This window comes from Aquarana catesbeiana, linkage group LG10 (genome assembly GCF_042186555.1).
Source record: "Aquarana catesbeiana isolate 2022-GZ linkage group LG10, ASM4218655v1, whole genome shotgun sequence".
Classification (NCBI taxonomy): Eukaryota; Metazoa; Chordata; class Amphibia; order Anura; family Ranidae; genus Aquarana; species Aquarana catesbeiana.
In genome coordinates, this window is record NC_133333.1 from 56363504 (window position 1) to 56386348 (window position 22845).

The following is a 22845-nucleotide window of genomic DNA, read 5'->3' on the forward strand; positions in this document are numbered from 1 at the left end:
AGGTCGAGAGAATCAAGCTCTATCTCTTGAAATAGAGAGAAAGTGGTGGCTCGAGCTGCTCATGCGGAGATGGTTTTCTCGGATGAGGATAGTGGGACTGAGTCTGAACCAGTGGGACTGGCCATTCCTGACACTAATAAGCCAGTAAGCGAAAATGGGCCAATCAAACTGATGGCCCAGGTAGCTCAAGCCCAGACTCAGATGTATCATGCTTTGATGGGAGTGATGGAGACCCAAGCAAAGGTTCAAGAGCATGGGACTTCTCAAGGGGAGTCAAAACTTTACCAGGGGCGAGAAAAGAGATGTTACTGGTGTGGAGAAGGTGGACACTTTCGGGCTGAGTGTCCCAAGACTAGCATCAGCACTCAATTACTCATGGAGGTTCTAAAAACCTTACAGAAGTTACTCTTCCCAAAGTCGGTGGGAAACTTCAGGGGACCTCAGTGAAGGAGCTAGTTGAGAGTCCCGAGGGAAAACTGTGCTCTAAAGTCAAAAAGAGAACTAAGAGAAAAAAGGGGCACAAGCCACCTGTTGCCCTTTCCCTTCAGTTACCGAGAAAACCAAAAGAAACAAAACCCTCAGGGAAGGAAAGACTGAGCAGGAAATCAATGCACACCTTACTATGGAAATAGTTACACCAACTCCACTGCTCTCAAGGAGACTGATAAGAACACAAACTATAGAGTCACCTGCTGGGAACCTGCCAGATAACTTAGTGGGGCCTTCCCCTATAGTCTCAATACAAGTAGAGGATATCTACACTCAAGCGTTACTGGATACTGGAGCCCAGAAGAGGATCAAAGCTCAAATTGCCTGATGGGAGAAAATGTTCTCCAAGAATGCCTTTGATGTGGGCTGTGCACCGAGTGCTCTGCATCGAAGTCGGCTAACTGAAGATGAGCCTTTCTGTGAAAGAGCTAGAGAATCCCTTTATGTGACTGGAGGATTTTCGAGAACAGTTGGCTGAACTGAAGAGGTCAGGGGTCATCAAGGAGTCCAGGAGCCCTTATGTTTCCCCAATAATGGTAGTGAGAAAGAAGAATGGGTCTCTCCAGGATGTGTATTGACTACCGAACCTTGAACCGGAGGACCATTCCAGATCAGTACACAACCCCCCTTATAGAAGAGGCCCTGCAATGCTTATCAGGAGCTAAATGGTTCAGTGTGCTGGACCTGAAGAGTGGATACTACCAAATACCCATGCATCCGAATGACCGAGAAAAGACGGCCTTTATCAGCCCTCTAGGGTTTTTTTGAATCGTTTAAATTTTACAAAGAATATAACAGAAAATGTAAAAAGGAAATCAAGGATGCAAAAATTCAAAATAAACGACAGATTGCAAAAGAGAGTAGGACAAACCCCAAAAAATTCTTCAAATATATTAATAGTAAAAAGGTCAGGTCTGAGCATGTAGGCCCTTTACAAAATAATCTAGAGTGGGTGACTGGGGACAAAGAGAAGGCAAATTTATTAAATACTTTCTTCAGCTCTGTGTATACAAAGGAGCATGGGGGAGCTCATGTCCATAATGGAGGTGGTAGTGACACAGCCCCAAATGATCCACAATGGCTCAAAAGTGATATGGTCCAGAAATATTTAGACAGAATAAAGGTGGGTAAACCACCTGGCCCAGATGGCATCCACCCGCGGATCCTAAAAGAATTGAGCGCTGTAATTTCAAGGCCATTGTTTCTAACATTTAGGGACTCGTTAATGACTGGAATGGTACCACTGGATTGGCGCAGGGCCAATGTGGTGCCCATATTTAAAAAGGGATAAAAGTCCTTGCCAAATAACTATAGACCTGTTAGTTCAACTTCTATAGTCTGGAAATTACTGGAGAGTTTAATAAAAGACCACATAGATGAGTTCTTGCTGGGAAAAAATATTTTAACAGACAGCATGGATTCATGAAAGACAGAAGTTGTCAAACAAACCTGATTTCTTTTATGAGGCGGTAAGTAAAACCTTGGACAGAGGGGTGGCTATGGACATGGTATACCAGGATTTTGCAAGTGTTTGACACGGTTCCCCACACACGGCTCATGTGTAAGGTAAAGTCTACAGGCTTGGAAAGATCAATTTGTAAATGGATAGAAAACTGGCTAAAAGACAGGATTCAGAGAGTAGTGGTCAATGACTCTTATGCCCTGTACACGGTCGGATTTTCCTACGAAAAATGTGTGATAGGTCCTTGTTGTCGGAAATTCCGACCGTGTGTGGGCTCCATCACACATTTTCCATCGAAATTTCCAACACACAAAGTTTGAGAGCTTGCTATAAAATTTTCCGACAACAAAATCCGTGTGTACACAAATCCGACGGACAAAGTGCCACGCATGCTCAGAATAAATTAAGAGACGAAAGCTATTGGCTACTGCCCCGTTTATAGTCCCGACGTACGTGCTTTACGTCACCGCGTTCAGAACGATCGGATTTTCCGATAACTTTTGTGTGACCGTGTGCATGCAAAACAAGTTTGAGCCAACATCCCTCGGAAAAAATCCATGGACTTTGTTGTCGGAATGTCAGATTAATGTCCGACCGTGTGTATGGGGCATTAGACTGCTTTCACACTGAGGCGCTGTACAGGCATTATAGCGCTAAAAATAGTGCCTGCATAGCGCCTGTAAAGAGCCTCTCCTCTCACTCCAGTGTGAAAGCCCGAATGCTTTCACACTGGAGCAGTGCGCTTACAGGACGGTAAAAAAAGTCCTGCAAGAAGCATCTTTGCAGTGCTGTAGGAGCGGTGTACACACCGCTCCTAAAGCGCCTCTGCCCATTGAAATCAATGGGCAGCACCAGCAAATCGCTGCTGCAGCGGCGCTTTGCGGGCAGTTTGAACCCTTTTTTGGCCGATAGCGGGGGTTAAAAGCACCCTGCTAGCAGCTGAATAGCGTTGCTAAAACGATGGTAAAGTGCTGCTAAAAACAGCGGCGCTTTATCGCCGAGGCCCCCAAGGCCCCAGTTTGAAAGCAGCCTTACTCTAAATGGTCTAAGGTTATCAGTGGTGTACCCCAAGGTTCAGTGTTGGGACCCTTACTTTTTAATATCTTTATAAATGATATAGGGTCTGGGTTTAAAAGTAACATTTCTGTCTTTGCAGATGACACTAAGCTATGCAGTGGAATAACGTCCTTACAGGATGTCTCCAATTTACAACCTGACCTCAATGCACTGTCTAATTGGGCAACTAAGTGGCAAATGAGGTTTAATGTTGATAAATGTAAAGTTATGCACCTCGGGGTTAAGAATATGCATGCATCATACATACTAGTGGGATCAGTAGTGGAGAAGGATCTGGGGGGTTTAGTAGATCATAAGTTAATAATAATAGCATGCAATGCCAAGCTGTGGTTTCCAAAGCGAGCAAAGTCCTTTCTTGTATTAGGAGAGGTATGGACTCCAGAGAGAGGAAAGCGATGAAGAGGAATTAACCCTTGATTGGTTGTGGATTCCCCCTCTTGAAGACAATCCAATCATTCCTGGGACCAGTGAGGAAGGTAGTCAGAGGACACATCCCCCACTGCAGGAAGTTGAAGTACCAGATCTTCACCCACTAAGGGGAGATGAGGAAGTCAAGGTGGAATCCGATGAAGTATCTGATGTGATGGGAACTGACACTTCCTCTACTAAAGAAACAGAGAGAGATAGTTCCTGAATCAGAAACCTGAACCAGAGCCTGAACACTGAATGTAGTTTCTGGGGAACAGATCAAGGACCGGAGCCTTTGGAAAATATATACTCCAGGTTGAGACAGAAAATATGCCCTCCAAAAAGCCTGACATATGACACCTTTGGGGAGAATTCCGATGAACTTATTCCTACCACTCAACGTCCTAGTCAAGCAGTCGCCTCCTTTATTGAACCTTTAGTAAAGGATGACCTTGATCCACCCCCTGACACTACTGGGTGGGCCACCTACTTGTTACTGGCCCATCAAAATATTAATATGACTTTGCCTGATAATGTATATAATTTACTGTTAGAAGATCCTTCTTTGGGTCAGCTGTTGGCTGATACAACTTCTGATTTGTCATGCAATTAACCATTCATTCCTTACGATATGGTAGAGGTAATCCCACAGGCTGTGTTCTGTCTTCAGGGACCAAAAACTTTCAAGTGCGGGAGAATGTAGCAATGTGGACTACAATTGCAAAACATAGCGATTCCCACCATTTCTCCATACTGTATTGTCCCTCTAGTGCCCAGCATCACTAACTGACCTCATATCTGTGAGTCGACCCAAAGGGATTATGGGATTAGTAGTTCCTCAGAATGGAAATTATTCTGTATGACTATGCACCCAGACTTCATATCCCAGGGATCTTTGCTATCATCAGGGAGAATGCTGGGAAGAGCATAAAAGAGACCAGAGATGCGCGCTACGCTCTCTTCTTCCTGGGCCTGGCATGTGATGGACCTCTCCGTTCCGAGGAGGGTGAGGACATTCGCGGTGTAGGACATTCCAACCCGGCCGAGAAGGGCCCATCCCTGCTTGCTGACCATCAGGCATCTATCCAGCATCACCCTGATAGTCCAACAACCCGTGCTTTGTGGTGTTCATCAGATGATTGTCGCGAGTGGAACCGCTGCAAGGACGCCTCTTCAGGAATCACTGTTCAGAAGGCATTGAATCGGCCTGGTCATTGGTGAGAAGGCAATTGCCCACCTTTACAAACAGTTCTTTGCTACTTCACCGGGACACTGTACATTGTACATATACACCTGTCACATCAACCTTTTTTCCAAGAAGTATCTTTATCTTGTTGCGCCACTTTTTTGGGTATATTTAATGAGCTCCAACTGCTAGCGAAGACCATCAGGCCTGCAACTGGGACATTACTGTCACTACTAAAAGGGCCCTCATACTGTTTTTGTTCAATTGATCTCTCATTAGGATTAAATTTGAATAGGCCGGCCTCGGTTTCCCCTTTAGAAGTCTTGCCAGAATTAATGCCCTAACTCTTGCTTATACTTGCAGGTCAAGTTCAAGTGGTACTCCATTGTACATACGTGTATATAAGACACTGTTATCTTCAGACTGTTTAACATGTATTATTGTGGAGGAATTCTTCTTCTGAACTAGGACTGTTATCTGAAGTTCAGTTGATCTATTACCTCCTTGTGCAACAAAATCTTCCTAGAGTTATTCAGTAAACATTGATAGAATATAAACTCATTGAGTGGATTGACTTATTACTTTAAGGTGGTGCAAAGATTTCTGAACCCAGAGTGTCAGGTGGGTTGGAATGTTCCCAAGGTCATGAAGGTGCAAATGAGGCGGTAAATCCAAGCAGTCCCCAAGGGAGCAGTGCTACACCATTAAAGTTCATGTGCGTGTAAAGGCAGGGGTCCCAATACTTTTGGTAATATAGTGTATATGGATTTTGATTTAAAAACAACTTCACGCTTGGCACATCAAACACTGTTTACTCATTTGTTTTTTGTATGTTTTTGTTATATTCATTGGTGCTGCATCATTTCACGCTATTGTAAGTTTTTAGGTTGGGTATATCAAACTTTTTTTGCCAGCAGCCACATGTGTTATGACAGCGTGGATTCATAACATACATTTATTATCTATAATCCAAATTGTAAAAAGGAACAGCCATGTTTCAATTAAGCATACATTCTGTATTTAGAAGACATATGGGGGTTGATTTACTAAAGACAAATAGAGCTGCTCTGAGCATAGTAAATGAAGCAAAGCCCTGCTGACTTCCATTATCCAATCGTGTGCAAAAAATTTAGTTTTTTTATTTTCCTTGCATGTGTTTGGGTATTCTTTGTAAAGTGAAGCTTTACCTCATTTACTAAGCACTGCAAAGTACACAGTCTATTTGCCTTTAGTAAATCAACTCAATTGCGTAACATTTAGTATAATTGTGTATTTCTGTATTCTTTATGTTAGAATTTTATTTTCACTTTCTTTTAGCTGGGGTATCGTTCTCTGTGCTTGGGAAATTTTTTTTTTGGAGGGCTCTGTCAGATATAAACAGTTGGATTTCCACCTAGGACATATAGTATAAATTGTATCAGAGGTCCCAGCTAATTAGAGCAAATTTTAATTCAATACCCCATTCTCTGCTCTCCCTACATGTCTGTATAATAATTATAATGAATATCCACTTTTCATTTCAGCTTCGGCAGTCAAAATGTTACTGAAGTCAAAAAGGAGTTTGGGTTTCCCTGTCAATCCAAACATTTTTTTTTTCAGTTTTGAATACAATAGGGCACCACCTTAGGAAATTTTCCTTTGCTCCCTGTCTTGGACATGCAAAAGGAGGTGATAACAAATCTTCCTTAAAAAGGGAGGGTGTTCTCATCTTAAATCACCTGTCCTAACAACATTTGTCTCCATTGGAAGACAGGGTCACCAGGACTAATACAGGGGTAATTCTCACTAGCAGAGATACAGTTAGCAATAAGAACTTAAAGTCTAAGCCTTCCCCATTCTATCCAAAACTAAATGAAAAGTTTTGCCATTACACAAACTTTAACACTAGATCCTCTACCAAAAACCATAGTATCCATTTCAGGTGGACCCTTTAAAGTGCAACTGTGGCCAGGATATTGAAATTTAAACATCTACATATTCTTACCAAACAGTAAATTAACTTTAAATCAAGTCCTCTCTGACATCTGTAGATACAGGCACTGTGTTGCAATTCATCCTCATATTTTACAGTGGAAGCACTAAAGTCCTTGTTTGCTGTACACCTACTTAAGGGTAGATTCACATCTAGCCATTTCCTGCATGCCTTTGGGCAGTCACAGCAGCCCATTCATTTGATCAGGCTGCTGTACCTGTGGGAAACAAAGGAAAAAGGTCCCCGCACCTTTTCGAAACCTTTTCGAAACTGAAGCTGGACTTAAAAAAGCATCATGAGGTTTCACACACCCGCCATACATCTGCTAAAAAGCGTCACGCTTTACCTATGGGTGCGCGAACACATGCAATTTTTTTACACGCATTCCTGCACATGCATAACTGTGTACCTAGCCTAAGACCCCATACACACTATTAGATTTTCTGCAGATTTTTGACTCAGGTTTGCCAAAACCATATAATATGAGGTCGACCCTTAAGAGTTTCAATTTGTATGCAATCTGAAGACAAAAATCTGCAGAAAATCTAATAGTGTGTATGGGGTCTAACTCTTCCTGTCCCCCCCCCCTCTCCCAACAGTGACTTGGCAGCCTTCCAGCCTTCTAATCTTTAATGTAAACACAAATCAAGGGTTCTGGGATTATATAATATTGGGTTATATTACAAGTAAGCATTAAATGCATGGTAAAGCATACTCACCCAGTTAAAAATAGAAAATATTTAACACATCACTATGTAATTTTCTTTAAAGTAAAGTAGATGAATAACAAACTGTTTGCAATCCTGAATCCTGCAGAGCATAGGTAAGCCCCAGCCCAAAACATTAATGCAAGGCTGAGGCCTTAGGCTGGGTTTACACTATTGCAAATTGAATGCAGGATCCCCCCCATCCAATTCACAATAGCAGAATGTGACCACCTCTCTATGGAGCTCGTTCACAAATTTCTGATGCGGCTCCAGTGCAAATTTGTACAGAAGCTCTGTTTGTCTGATTGATCCGTTTGAGGTCCGAATTCAGCCCAAAATGTGGGCTAAAATCAGACCTGAAAGAGCGAACCAGGACGCACAGGACCCCTGCTGGGAGCCGCATCGGCATTTAGTGTGAACAGAGCCTTAGTGACCTATTGAATCTCCTGGGATGTGAAGGAGAAGGCCATGCCTATACTTTGATATTCAGAAAGCCGATACTTGAATATGTATGTTCACACACATCTACACAGGTTGAACTGGATGGACTGTTGTCTTTATTTAACCATATCTACTATGTAACCATGCAGGGAGCTCTATAGCTGCTTATTTTCAATCTCACTATACACTTTTTGATCAGAGTGGATAGTGTTAGTTTTTAATCTCAAAACCGCATTGTGTAATTTAAACATGAAATGTATTTAGATACTATGGGTAAAATCTAATTTTTTATTGCTAAAGTTCATAAATATATAGCAATGTAATACGTTATGCAACATGAATCTTGTTTTTGCATTGTATGAAATGCAACATCATCTCCACAGGAGAGATAGATCCTATTTAAATACTTTTGGCATTCTGTTCATCTAGAGAAGTTCCTAGATGAGGATGAGCCAAACACCCCCTCCCCCAGCCCCCCCCCCCTCGAATGTTCTGTTTGCACCAGAACATTCGAAAATTCAGAAGAACACACAAACAACGTTAAAGTCTATGTGACACAAACACGAAAAATCAAAAGCGCTAATTTTAAAGGCTTATATGCAAGTTATTGTCATAAAAAGAGTTTGGGGACCCGGGTCCTGCCCCAGGGGACATGTATCGTTTTTTTGTTTTTTTTTTAAACAGACGTTTTTTTTTCGGGAGCAGTGATTTTAATAATGCTTAAAGTGAAACAATTAAAATGAAATATTCCTTTAAATATCGTTCCTGGTGGGTATCTATGTTATGCCTGTAAAGTGGCACAGTTTTCCCATGTTTAGAACAGTACCGCAGCAAAATTACATTTCTAAAAGGAAAAAAGTTATTTAAATCTGATCGCGGCCTTTGGGTCTGGTATGAATATTAAGGGAAACCCCAAACCCTTGAAGGGCCTGGTATGGATTTTGGGGGGACCCCCACAAAAATTTTTTTTTAATTTTTGGTCGGGGTTCCCCTTAATATTCATACCAGACCAGAAGGGCCTGGTAATGGACTGGGGGGACCCCATGCCATTTTTTTCAATGAGTTTTATCTATATTGCCAAGACCCGACAATTCATTACAGCCGCAATCAGTTTTGAAATGACTGTCTTCCTTTAGAAATGTCATTTTGCTGTGGTACGGTTCTAAACATGGGAAAAATGCACCACTTTACAGCCATACTATAGACCCCCCCCCCATTATTAAAATCACTGCTCCCGAAAAAACGGACGTTTTTAAAAAAATAAATTGCATTGATACATGTCCCCTGGGGCAGGACCCAGGTCCCCAAACACTTTATGACAATAACTTGCATGTAAGCCTTTAAAATGAGCACTTTTGATTTTTCATGTTAGTGTCCCATAGATTTTAACAGTGTTCCGGCGGCTTTTGAATTTGCTCCGAACACCGCATATTGTTTGGTGTCCGCCAAACAACCAAAGTTTGGCCCGAACTTATGCTTGGGCCGAACCGTTCGCCCATCCTGAGTTAACATTATGGATTCTTATTCAGAAGTGGAGAGAGGTCTGCAGGAATCCCAATCCATTCCGGAAGGAAAGCAGCTTCATATTTAAAAAGTTTAAGAAAAGGAGAGTCAGGTAGAGTGTAGTTTGTTAAATAGATGGTTTCACCACCTACCAGATAGCCCACCCAAATACCAAAGGTCCCTATAGTCATGATGGTGTGGTTACAATGTGCAAGAAGGGCAAAGTCCCGTCCTGGAGATCCCTCTTGACCATCTCCAGAAAAGTGAACATCTCCCAGTGAATTATCAATGTTCTCCTTACACCAGTCCATCCCATTACTGGTTACAATAAACAGTGGGTTTTCATACTTTTTTCTGAAATAGTCTGTGGCTTTTTGCAAATATCCTTTGTCAGCAACCACCCCTTTCCATGTGTTGGGCATAACATGCACATAGTCTCCTCGACGGACATGTATACCTACAAAAGTGACATTTTTCCTGTCACCACGTACATTGTTCAGATATGCATAAGATTCCTCTTTAATGAAGTCATGGAATGTAAATTCTCGTAGAATCTCATCTTTTATGTGATGGTAAAATGTAAAAGAACATGGGTATCCACTGAGATGAATATGTTCCCCTTCTATATGTCGGTACTCATCAGACATCCAGTCATGAAGTCCGTAATGCCTCCATTTGATGCGGTTAATTACATCCTGGTGGAGTACTGGCAATCTTAATTTAAAGATCTTTGACAGCTGGCTGTGCATTCCTGGCAAGATATAGGCTTGTCGGCCATTCATTTTGGCGAGAGCATAAAGCGTGGCATACTCTCCCATTAGATTACCCAAACGGCCAATGGCATTGACAGTCCACATACCGGTCAGAGGTTTTGGTTGTTCTACAGTCTGAGTCTTCTCAATGACTGGTTCCTCTGTTCTTGAAACCACTTCATTTTTTTGCACAATGTTCGTAAACACAACGTTTATTTTGGCATGGTATAAATAGGAAAGGCACATAACGACCAAAAGAGCAAAAGTAACTACTATGCTGTAGAAGAGATGCTTATTCATGTTTCCAGTGGTCCAAGCTAGAGAAAAATTGACAAAAGAGACACATTCATTAAAAACAATACTAGTTATTTTTATCTTGATTCTAACAATTTGCCAAGATGTGAATGTTGTAAATAAACATTAAAGTTAAAGCGTTTGTAAACCCAACATTTCATATTCCTGATACCATGTATTTGTATGAAAAAGTATCTTGTTCTCTTTGTTTTGCTCTCTTTGTATAAAAACCTTGGTGTTTCTGCCAGTCCAATCTGCTTTTCTTACCACGCTAACGTTTAATAAACTGTGTAAAGCAGGTGGCAAGTTGTTATCACATTAAATTAGGGTGCAGGAGAACACACCGTGGTCAGTTCTCTAGCTATGCTGGGAACCCAGCCTGCTCTCCTCCAATGATCAGATATGTCCTGACACGCCCCCCTGGGCAGCCTTTCACTGAGAAGGTCAGTGTTCTGCAGCTTCTCCTCCCCCAGCTCTTATGCAGCTGAGAACAAAGAGAATGAGATCTGTGTAATTTTTTTTTTTTATATCTATACACAAATGTTTTGCCTTTTATTTCAATTTTAAATTGAATGGGTTGCTTTAGAAGGTGTGGGTTTACAATCACTTTAAAGTACATTAAAACAGGTAAATACACATTTAAAATACATGAATGGGAGCTGGTTTAGGGCCTCATTCACAAGGAGCACTTTAATCTATTCCCCATGCAGGGACATGTTTTACTGGCATGGGGATGCACAGGTGTTGCTTGCATCTATGTGTCAGCAGCCTCATAGCTTTCAATTGGGATGCAGCAGCTGCACACACACGTCCGCTGCTCCCAATGTGATATTTGTGCAGGTGTGGGTGCATGGCCCCTAATCCACACAGCTTTCACGTTGGTAGCAGTAAATGTCTGTGCAAAAGCTGCATCCCAACTGACAGCTATGGGACTGCCAGAATGGGGATACACACAATACCTGAGCATCTCCATGGCGGTAAACACGGCTCTGCGCAAGGCACGATTTAAGATGCTCAGTGTGAACAAGGCCAAACTATTTAGATTTCTGCTCAACCATTCCTGAGATTTACACAGCTCTGCTACACAGCATGACCAAACATAGCCAGGCATAGATCTGTATGGCAAGACAGGTGAGCTAATTAGTTGCTACAGTTATGTATAGTATAATATAGTATATATAGTATATACTATACTATATAGTATGTATATATAGTATAGTAATGTGTATGTATAGTCAAATTTTTTTTTAGGAGGGTGGGCAAGGGTTAGACCCCCTGCCAAGTTTTATTTGCGGTCTGTGTCCCTAATGGGGACATCTCTCTATTTGTGTTGGTGGCTATTGCCACTGAGACCTGAAAGTAGGAGGAAAGTAGTGACGGTAAATTAGCATATAGGGCAAATGTTCTGGTAACAACTGTCCGAGAAAGGAATTCCCTCTCACTTCCTGTTGCATCTCCAGGACAGGAAAGACAAATACCACAGCTGGAAACAGAAGACAAATTATAACCTAACCAGAGTTTTACCCTTCTCTACTCTATCAAAAAAAACAAAAACGGTTTGCCTTTACATACATTTTAAATATTACATATGGGTCTTGTCACTGCCCAGTCTGACTAAACAGAGAAGGGAGAATCTGCAGACTGATGAGCTCATCTCTTTGTTGCTCTGTTTTCTCCCCCCATCAGCATGCTTTATATTGGCACATAAGCACTGCAGCACAACTGACTGGCTGCTTTTGCTGCTTCTCCCCCTCTGACTGAGCTCTGCTGTATAGAGACTACAAAGGGCTGATACCAAATCAAATTCTGACACTTACACTGCTTGCAATGAAAAATACATTAAGGCCCCTTTCACACTTGTGCGATTTGTCCTGCGACTCGAGACTGCACAGTCGCATGACAAGTCGTACCTCATGTTTTCCAATGAGTACCATTCAGATCTGTGTGACATCAAGTCTCAGTGACTTTAACCGCTTGCTGACCGGCTCACGCCGATATACGTCGGCAGAAGGGCACGTACAGGCATACCAACGTACCTGTACATTGCCCTTTAAGAAGCAGCTTGCGGGCGCGCGCGCCACAAGCTTAGTGAGTGTGATCGCGGGTCCCACAGACTCGATGTCCGCAGGGATACCCGCGATCATCTCACGGAGAGGAAGAACGGGGAAATGCTGATGTAAACAAGCATTTCCCCGTTCTGCCTAGTGACACTGACACTGATCACAGCTCCCTGTGATCGGGAGCGGTCATCAGTGTCGTGTCACACGTAGCCCATCCCCCCACAGTTAGAATCACTCCCTAGGACACACTTAACCCCTACAGCGCCCCCTTCACTGCCAGTCACATTTACACAGTAATCAATGCATTTTTAATCGCACTGATCACTGTATAAAGGGAGAAAGCAAGGACCCCAATGAAGGGGGAACCTTTGTACCCCCCCGGTACAGTGGGACTTTACAGGCGAACAAGACAGTTGATTTATAAGTAAAATCTATTTATTTATTGAAAAAATGCTTAAAAAAGCATAAAAACAAGATTATCTAAACATAGATCTGTACAAAATACTTATATACAGTGCAACGAGTTTTTATGATATATTTCTTAGAGTTTTTGAATACATATTATCTCCATGAGTCTGACATGTTTCAGGACAGGTGTCCCTTCTTCAGAGGCTTATTGAGGAGAAAGTTTTAGGTGTATTCAGTATCCAACCTTTAGAAAGATTTTTATGCAGGAAATGTGTAAAATTAAACTCTCGTATAAGGAGAGGAAGATAGTGTAATAAACAAGTCAGTAGATATATGGCTGCCGATTAACAAATATGGCGGCTTCCATTGGGCCGAGAAGCAGCTCCACAAAGGCCCCCCAAAAGAAAAGGATGAGCCTCGCCAAATCCACAATGGAGCCTTTTTTTACAGATTTCCGAACGAGCAAGCTAAAGTGTGGTTGCTGATGGCATGTATGTTTAATGATCGCTGTATAAATGTGAATGGTCCCAAAATAGCGTCAAGAGTCTCCGATCTGTCCGCCATAATGTCGCAGTCACGATAAAAATCACCAATCGCCACCATTACTAGCAAAAAAAAAATTATTAATAGAAATGCCATAAAACTATCCCCTATTTTGTAGACGCTATAACTTTTGCGCAAACCAATCAATGAACGCTTATTGCGATTTTTTTTTACCAAAAATATGTATAAGAATACGTATCGGCCTAAACTGGGGAAAAAAAATTTTTATATATATTTTTTGGGGATATTTATTATAGCAAAAAGTATTTATAGCGCAAAAATAAAAACCGCAGAGGTGATCAAATACCACCAAAAGAAAGCTCTATTTGTGGGAAAAAAAGAACGTCAATTTTGTTTGGGAGCCACGTCGCACGACTGCGCATTTGTCAGTTATGGCGACGCAGTGCCGAATCGCAAAAAGTGCTCTGGTCTTTTGCCAGCCAAATGGTCCAAGGCTGAAGTGGTTAAAGTAGTCCCTGCACTACTTTGGTCTGACTTTGATGCAACTTAAGCTTCATAGACCTCAAGATTACACAGGCATCGCTTTAAATCGCGACAAAGTCGCACAATTGAGAAAGGGGCCTTAATGATGTACTAATAAACAAAGAGCTTAAATTAAATCTTGTCTCTCATCTAATACATATATAAGTTCTTCCCATTGCTAACCTCTTTCTGAAAATGCTAATTGCTTGGCTGTTTTGCGTCTCTTGTTTTAGTGTTTTTCAGTCACTCACTTGGGACGAATTTGAAGGAAAGCCAGGGAAACGTCGGCAATCCTTGCAACCAGCCTGGCAGCCAGGCAACTAGCAATAGTCAAATGAACATTTTTAAAATCCAGTCTCCATGTGTCTTAAAAAAGGTTTCATTTAAAGAATATTTGCTGACAATTTGGCTTTAATACCCATCATATGCTGTAATTATTCCCGTACAGGGTAAGAAATGAAAGCTCTATGTTCCCATGGGTAAAATGTGTCTTTAGTCCAATATGTCTGATTGGGGTTTGTTTACATTCATCAGAAGGCCGAGGAGCTGTTATTTGTGATGAAGTATCAGCGGGAGAGGATCATCATGAGACATATACGTCCTTGGATTATATTTTGGATGTGGCATTTATTTTTTTTTAATGGTCAGTGTGTGCTTTATTATGTGGCAGATAAATCAAGGCCAGTTATTTTAAAAGGGACTTCCAGATTCCAGTAACCCTCCCCTCTTCCCCTGCACAACAACACATCCGCTGGGCCAGGCATGTGGAGAAGAGGCCCTTAAACCCATCATCATAGGGACAAATTGGTTTGCCAGTCTGCCCTTATTGAGGGCATGTGGCCTGGCATTAGGGTTGCCACCTGTCCGGGATTCACTAGGACAGTCTGGGTTTTAATCCACCTGACACATCAGTGGCAGCCCTGCAGCACCAGTCCTCCTATCCCCCTCTCCCCTCCCTTCAGGTTCCAGTGCTTTTAATTATATTGGTAGGGAGGACACTTTAACTGGGCTACAGATACTTGTGGACAAACTGATGTGGAGGGAATTATACTGGGGGACAGACTGATGTGGGTGGATTATAATGGGGGACAATCTGAACTGGGGGGGATGTACTGGGGGACAGACTGACCAGGAAGGGATTATACTGGAGTACAGACTGACCTGGGGACAAACTAACCTTGCTTGATTTAACTATGCTCCTTAAGCTTCTCCCATTAGTAACACAATTTGGCCACACCCACTGTTCATTACGGGACACTACATGCGCCACAATCCAACTCAACATTGTCCCGGGTCTTTTGCAATCCTATAGCGCAGTGATGGCGAACCTTGGCACCCCAGATGTTTTGAAACTACATTTTCCATGATGTTCAACTACAATGCAGAGTGCATGAGCATCATCGGAAATGTAGTTCCAAAACATCTGGGGTGCCAAGGTTCGCCATCACTGCTATAGGGTATACAGCAAAAAAGACAACATTTAAATTGTCGTGCGCTGCTAAAGTGTTCGGGTTTGGCTTGATAAAAAGATGGTAATCCTACCTGGCATGGTTTTGCGGAAGGAGGGGTACATGCTTGTCCCCCCCCTTTCCTGCTCAGTCCAGGCTACATGCTCAAACAAGGGTCTGCTATGGATTTTTAGGGTACCCCATGCCTTTTTTTTGTCTTGTGTGGAGTCCCTTTCAAAATTCTTGCCAGACCCTTATTCAGGCATGCAGCCCTCCAATCCAGAACCACACCAGGCCAAAAGCCCTGAAGGAAAAAAAATAATAGCACAAAGGAACCCTTTGAAATCAGTAACAGAATCTTATGCCCTGTACACACGGTCGGACTTTGTTCGGACATTCCGACAACAAAATCCTAGGATTTTTTCCGACGGATGTTGGCTCAAACTTGTTTTGCGTACACACGGTCGCACAAAGTTGTCGGAATTTCCGATCGCCAACCACGCGGTCACGTACACCACGTACGACGAGACTAGAAAAGGCCACTTCAGAACCAAGCGCGGCACCCTTTGGGCTCCTTTTGCTAATCTCGTGTTAGTAAAAGTTTGGTGAGAGACGATTCGTGCTTTTTCAGACTCGTGGTTTTCAGATCGTTTTCTGACGTTCAGTTTGTGCTTGTGGGTTTGTATCTGCTCTTCAGTGCGTGCAAGCAAGTACCATTGACTTGTCAGTGTGTTCTTGTGCGTTCGTTACTGTTTTTCAGGTCGCTCTTCACAGGCCTTGCTGTTCTTCAGTGCGTTCTGTTACTTCGTTCTGAGCAGCCGACCGCTTTCTAGCCATGTTGCGTATGTGTACTCCTCGTAGAGTTCGTGTTGTGCAGGGGTTTGGTGTTGGGGTCCTGACCTTGACACAAGTCCAGTCCATGAACAGGGTGGGGAGGAGTTCATGGACCAAGAATTGGTTGCTTCAGCGTGACCAGTTCTCTCATATGCCTTTGCTCCGTGAGATCCGCGAGAATAATCCTGATGATTTCAGGAACTTTCTCAGGATGACGGACCCCGTATTTCACCGTTTGTTGGTTTTGCTGACCCCCTATATCAGCAGGCAGGATACCTGCATGAGGCAAGCCATCACTCCGGAGCAGAGGCTCGTCGCTACCCTGCGGTACTTGGCGACAGGGAGAAGCCTGCAGGACTTGAAGTTCTCAACAGGCATCTCCCCCCAGGCTCTGGGTATCATTATCCCAGAGACCTGTTCTGTCATCATCCAGGTCCTGCAGAAGGAGTATATGAAGGTAAGATTTTTATCCTTACTATGATTGGAATATGCTGTGAATGTCCCCTTTGTCCTCATGCAAGCTGGATTTTTATGTAATTAATTTTTTAGGTCCTTCATACAGATTGGCCTTCAATAACCTCCCCAGCATGCTCTACCGGCCCTATATTCACCTCATGTAGTCACTTAAAACAATGTATTTTATCAGCTTCATAGTAGTGCTTTACCCCAAACACCCCCTAAAATGTTTTGAAATGTTATTTTAGCTTTAAATTCAGGCAGAGTGGCAGAGGCTTTTTTTTTTGTGGTGTCCCCAAATCATTTTTAGTAACCCTCCCTCCCCCAACTGCTAAGTCAGCTGATCCCAATTCTCTATCTATCCTCAATCATCTATCTGCTGACTTTGCCAAACCCATACACACTATACCCATCTCTTTAGTGGTCAGATTTATGGATGAATTCCCCAAAGCATGTAGTGCAAGGGCCTGCCTGTATACTTTCAAATGGTACTGTTTAAACTTTTTAGATCCTATTATTATCTTGATAGGTAATAGCAGAATGCCCAAATGTGCTCAAATGTGTACAGTGTGTATTTATATCTTTGTATTATGACACTTCTTACCTGTCCAGTGGGCTGCCAATAGTGTAACTAAGGGCTGTTCCAAGTAATACCCTGTATTTAGGCATTCATCTCTCAATGAAGTGGAGAGGGTTACCTGTCCAAGATTTCCCCACCCCCCATAATGTTAGAAATGGCCCATGAGAGGGGGGGGGGAGGGGGAATATGATAGGTGTACCTTATACTTTGGTGTTGTTAAATTCCCCTTAATAAATGCTATCTGGAGGTTGGCCAAGAATGTTTGTGTCTAATCTGCTTGTCATGTTTATGTGCAAAAATATTAATTTATTTTTGTTTTCCTCAACAGTTTCCTTCCACGCCACAGGAATGGCAGACTGTGGCCTCCCACTTTGCCGAGCGGTGGGACTTTCCTAACTGCGGAGGGGCAATTGATGGGAAACACGTCCACATCGTCCCACCACCCAACTCGGGGTCGTACTATTTCAACTATAAGGGGTTCAATAGTATTGTGATGTTGGCGGTGGTGTCGGCTAATTATGACTTCTTGTATGTGGACGTGGGGAAGAATGGCCGGATGTTCGATGGTGGAGTCATCGCCCAGACGGAGTTCTACAGGCGTCTCCAGAATGGCAGCTTGGACTTGCCACCTCCAGAGGACAATGTGGAAGGACTCCCATTCGTGTTCGTTGCTGATGAAGCGTTTGCGCTGGGGGACCATCTTATGCGGCCATTCCCTATGAGGACCCTCACCCCGGAACAGAGGGTTTTTAAGAGCCAGAGCCCGAAGAGTGGTGGAGAACACATTTGGAATCCTGGCCAGCCGGTTCCGCCTATTTCTGACACCCATCCATATGGCGGAGTATAAACTTAATCATATAATCCTGGCATGCTGTATTCTCAATAACTTTTTACGCAAACATTCCGCCAACTATGCTGGCTCAGTTGGGCCTGAGGCTGGAATGATCCATGAAACAACACTGACGGCGCTTGAAAGTGGCCGTCCTGGCTTGCCCTCCCTGAGTGCCCGTGATGTACGATACCTGGAGTTCTTTGTGGGTAGGGGGGCCATTAATATGCCAGCAAATTTGTGAAGCCTTTATTAAATAAAAAAGCCAAAAAAAGAAAATCTTTGTGGACATTTACTGCTTGTGTTTGTTTTAGCTGACCCTGACAGAAATGTGTTGATTCCCGAAAATGGCATGATTGTGTAACCTTATACAAAGCACTGTTGGGTGTTATTTACTAAAGGCAAAGACAATTTGCACTACAAGTGCACTGAAACTGCACTTGTAGTGCAAAGAGGATTTGCCCTTAAATAACACCCATTTTCACAGAAAACAGCAATGACATCACCAACAAACAAAGTGTTTTAGCGTTGACACAATAATCCACACATTCTGGCTTAACAATCTCTTTAATACATGCACAATCACATGTGCATTTAGAAAAGTTTTTTCTAACAAAACAACATGTTTTTGGTATAACAATTTTTGGGGTAGCATTATCAAACAGATAAATGTCCATTTAAGCTAAAACAGGCATGTGTAAAACCAACAAGAAAGCCACAAATCTTGAACTCACAAAGTTCACATTTGTTTGAACTTGAAGGCAATATCAGACATGAGTATTTAGGAACTGTGTTTGATATTGCGTTCAGATGGGGTGAAGTCACCCCAGGAAAAGCCAAATTTGGAAGATGCACACAAATTTCACAATGTCAACATGTGCTAGCTGCCATCACGGGGGATCAAGGGACGTGTTTTGGGGGAGCAACCCCTTCCTCTCAGCTACTTTATTATTGAGGAAGGGGTTGCACCACCAAAACGCGTCCATTGATCTCCCGTGATGGCAGATAGCACATGTTGGCACACTGTGTGCATCCTCCAAATTAGGCTTTTCGAAAAATCTTTCAAACATTGTGAACATTGGAGCACACAAAAAAACAAAGGGATTGTGAGGGGTTTTAAATTCGCCCCAAAACATCAATGATGTTTTTATTTTTTTGAATAACATCATTGATGTTTTTATTGAGGTTTTCCAATTCTAAATTACACCCCATGATCTCCCCGATCAGGATCTGGGCACTTTCTGATGTGAAAGGATCTGGAGCCACAACATCACGATCACCTAAAAAGAGAGAAACCCAAAAAAGAAAAAGGTATCAAAAATATGCCGTCATACATCTCTTACCTGAGCGTGTGGTCGCAGACACTCACCTGTTGTGACAATTTCCACCACGTCTTCTTCCTCCTCCTGCACTTCTTGGGATGGTGGGATTTCCCCTTCTTCCAGAGGTGGGGGGTCTGTGTTCTCCTCGGATGAGGGGTGTCCTCCGAGTCTTTTCTCCCCTATGTCAAAAAAAATGCTATACTTAGCACACAGTGATTTGATGGCAGAACTATAAATATGAAACATTGCTTGGAAGTGGGGTACAATTGTCTATTTTGGCAGAGTTCCAAAATGTAGCATTTTCAGTGTCCTTTGTCAAGCTGCAATACTTTACCTGTTTGGTACAAGATTCACAGATGGAGACCCCCCCTATAGTATACACTGGAGCACCTGTGTGGCCCCCCTAATAAAAATGGTGTTCTTGTGTCCCACACTAGTGCTCCAGTGTCCAGATGTGAAAACAGCTGCTGAGTGTCCTCTCCTTACACAGAATCTAGTTTGCATTTCATTCTAGTAACAAAGCCATCTACACAACCAAAATAGTTTATGACAAGTAGGGTGTAAAAATTGTGGCCAAATGCATATGGCCTAAACAATGGTGTTTTATAGGCCGAAAGAAAAATGTTTGATACGAACGAATAATGTACCCATGAACATGAAATTTGCCATGTAAAAATGTAGACTTGTAAGAAAAGCACATGGAGCAGCACAAACGTAATAAACATAAAGAATAGGAACACAGGACAACTACTTACTTTTTTGCAGCACTCTCCGGATCTTTCTGTACTTCTCATGTTCTCGTAATTTCAGGTCCGACCACCGTTTCCTGAGCTGATCTTTTGATCGTCGTACCCCGAAATGCCGGTGCAGACTCCTGACCACTTTCGCCATGATCTTGGCCTTTCGACCATTGGGGTTGGGGTAAGGTCCATACTTCCCCTCATAGTCGGCCCTCTTCAGGATGTCGACCATCTCCAACATCTCCCCAAAGGACATATTTGAGGCCTTAAATCTCCTTCTGGATCGGGACGTTTCTGCCTCCGGGCTTGCCTCCTCCTCATTGCTATAATTAGCACGCACCTGCTGTGTATCCGCCATGTGCTCTTCCCCCACTGCGCCGAACGAAAAGGGGCAGGGAATAGACTAGAAAGAACATCAGGGGCGGGCGGAGTTACACGCATGCGCAGTGTGTATAAAGCTTAACACGCGTGCGTATTACGTACGATCTGTGAGCGGAGGAAGGAGCATCGAAAGCGCCGATCGTGATAACGAAGGTAAGATCTAAACTTGGGCCTATACTGCTTCGAAATAGAAGCCTATATCGTAACAAGATTAGGAGAGTTTGGCCTGACCTTAGGGTGTGTCTTGTATTGTGTCTTGCAGAGAAAATGGATGGCTTCAATGACCACAACTTCCTCCCCCTGTTCATAGACAAATACAGGGAGCTGCCCTGTCTGTGGCAGGTGAGACACCCCCATTATAACAATAAACAAAAGAGGCAGGCAGCGCTGGAAACACTGCTGGAGTTGGTGAAACCGGTGGTCCCCACAGCAACCATCCCCTATTTAAAAGCCAAAATTGGTGGCCTGAAGAGCACTTATCTAAGGGAGCGCAAGAAGGTCACAGATTCCCAGAGGTCCGGAGCTGCAGCATATGACATTTGTGTCCCCAGACTCTGCCAGGAGGAGGTGGGGCTAAGTGTCAGCCAAGAGAAGCCTGGGACCAGTCGCAGCCTGATGAATTGCAGGTTCCTCCCCTCAGCCTTCCATACAAAAGAGCGAGGAAGACGACTCCCATGCAGGATTCAGCGCTCAGGCTCATTCAGGAGGCTTCTGCGTCCCTCCAAGCCTTACCCACTCCTTAAGAGGCCTTTGCCTGCATGGCTGCCACAAAACTGCAGGGCATGCAGGAGGGTCAACGCAAGCTGTGTGAGGACCTTCTTTATAAAGTTCTAAGTAAGGGGGTGAGTGGGGAACTAACACCCAAGACCGACGTGATTGAGTTGGACCATCCTCCTCCTCCTGTTGCCACAACTCCAACACCAGAGCCACCGCGTGGAAGGAAGCGTGGAAGGAAGACCAGAGAGTGATGACCTGGGTTCAGTCTGGTCTGACAAAAGCTGCAGTCTCTCGTATGACCACAGTCTGGTGACAGAGATGTCATCTGCTGCTTTCTGGATCTCAGGGACTTCTGGACCAGACTGCCCTCCCTTAGATAAGGACTCCTCAGGCCACCAATTTTCCTTGAAAATAGTTGATGTGTGTCCTGGGGGTCCAAGGCTTCACCCATTTCTGCAGTTTCTCCACCATTGCCTCCCTCTTTGTTTAGTTGTGAGCCCTTAATAAAAGTAATTTTTTGGAAAATGATCCTCTCCTATGTGTGTTTTCATCCAAAAAGGACAGTTTGTTGGTGACGATTCAGGTACATTTCTAACATAAAATGTGAAATTAACAAGGGACAACACCACCAATCTTCTACAGATTAAATAGATCAACATATCAATGGTGTTGTGGTAACTTGACACTAGGGATGAGCCGAACACCCCCCGGTTCGGTTCGCACCAGAACCCGCGAACGGACCGAAAGTTCGCACGAACGTTAGAACCCCATTGACGTCTATGGGACTCGAACGTTCGAAATCAAAAGTGCTCATTTTAAAGGCTAATTTGCATGGTATTGTCCTAAAAAGGGTTTGGGGACCCGGGTCCTACCCCAGGGGACATGTATCAATGCAAAAAAAACTTTTAAAAACGGCCGTTTTTTCGGGAGCAGTGATTTTAATGATGCTTAAAGTAAAAAAAAAAAGTGAAATATTCGTTTAAATATCGTACCTGGGGGGTGTCTATAGTATGCCTGTAAAGTGACGCGTGTTTCCCATGTTTAGAACAGTCCCTGCACCAAATGTCATTTAAAAAGGAAAAAATCTAATTTAAAACTGCTTGCGGGTTTAATGTCATGTCGGGTCATGGCAATATGGATGAAAATCAGTGAGACAAACGGCATGGGTACCCCCCAGTCCATTACCAGGCCCTTTGGGTCTTGTATGGATATTAAGGGGAACCCCGCACCCAAATTAAAATAAGGAAAGGTGTGGGGCCACCAGGCCCTATATACTCTGAACAGCAGTATACAGGCGGTGCAAACAAGACAGGGACTGTAGGTTTGTTGTTAAGTAGAATCTGTTTGTAATTTTGAACATTTTTAACGTGTTTAGCTCCAGCCAAAAAATCTTTTCTAAGCTTTTTGGAAAACATAGGGAAGGGTTATCACCCCTGTGACATTTGTTTTGCTGTCTTTCCTCCTCTTCAGAAGATTTCACCTCACTTTTTTGTCCCAATGAAAAATGTTTTTTGAAAATTTGGGTTTTTTTGTGGAACAAGGATTGGAAAGCATCAGTGGAAAGGAGAAATTGTTTTCCCATATTAACTCTTACAGGAGAGAATTTCCCTTCCTAGGGGTAGATTTCATCTCACTTCCTGTTGTCTCCTTCCGTTTGCAAGTAGGAGTCGTTTGTAAGTTAGATGTTTGAAAGTAGGGTCCTGCCCTATATACTCAGCAGAAATTTGGGCCTTAGGTGTTGCTGTGGCCACAA

General features: G+C 43.2%; 1 protein-coding gene across 12 annotated transcripts in view; it reads right to left on the reverse strand.

Annotated features, from left to right (window-relative positions):
* Positions 1–8016: 8016 nt before the first annotated feature.
* LOC141110703 (galactoside alpha-(1,2)-fucosyltransferase 2-like) overlaps positions 8017–22845 on the reverse strand; it is a 341918-nt gene continuing 327089 nt past the window's right edge. For 11 of the 12 annotated variants that reach the window (XM_073602221.1, XM_073602219.1, XM_073602220.1 and 8 more), the window contains one exon: positions 8017–10314. In XM_073602221.1, the coding sequence (XP_073458322.1) occupies positions 9254–10314 (1061 nt within the window). In that variant the 3' untranslated portion in view covers positions 8017–9253. Of the gene's footprint in view, positions 10315–15216; positions 19213–19301; positions 19434–22845 lie in introns of those variants that run through there. The other variant, XR_012236322.1, reaches the window with a different exon arrangement.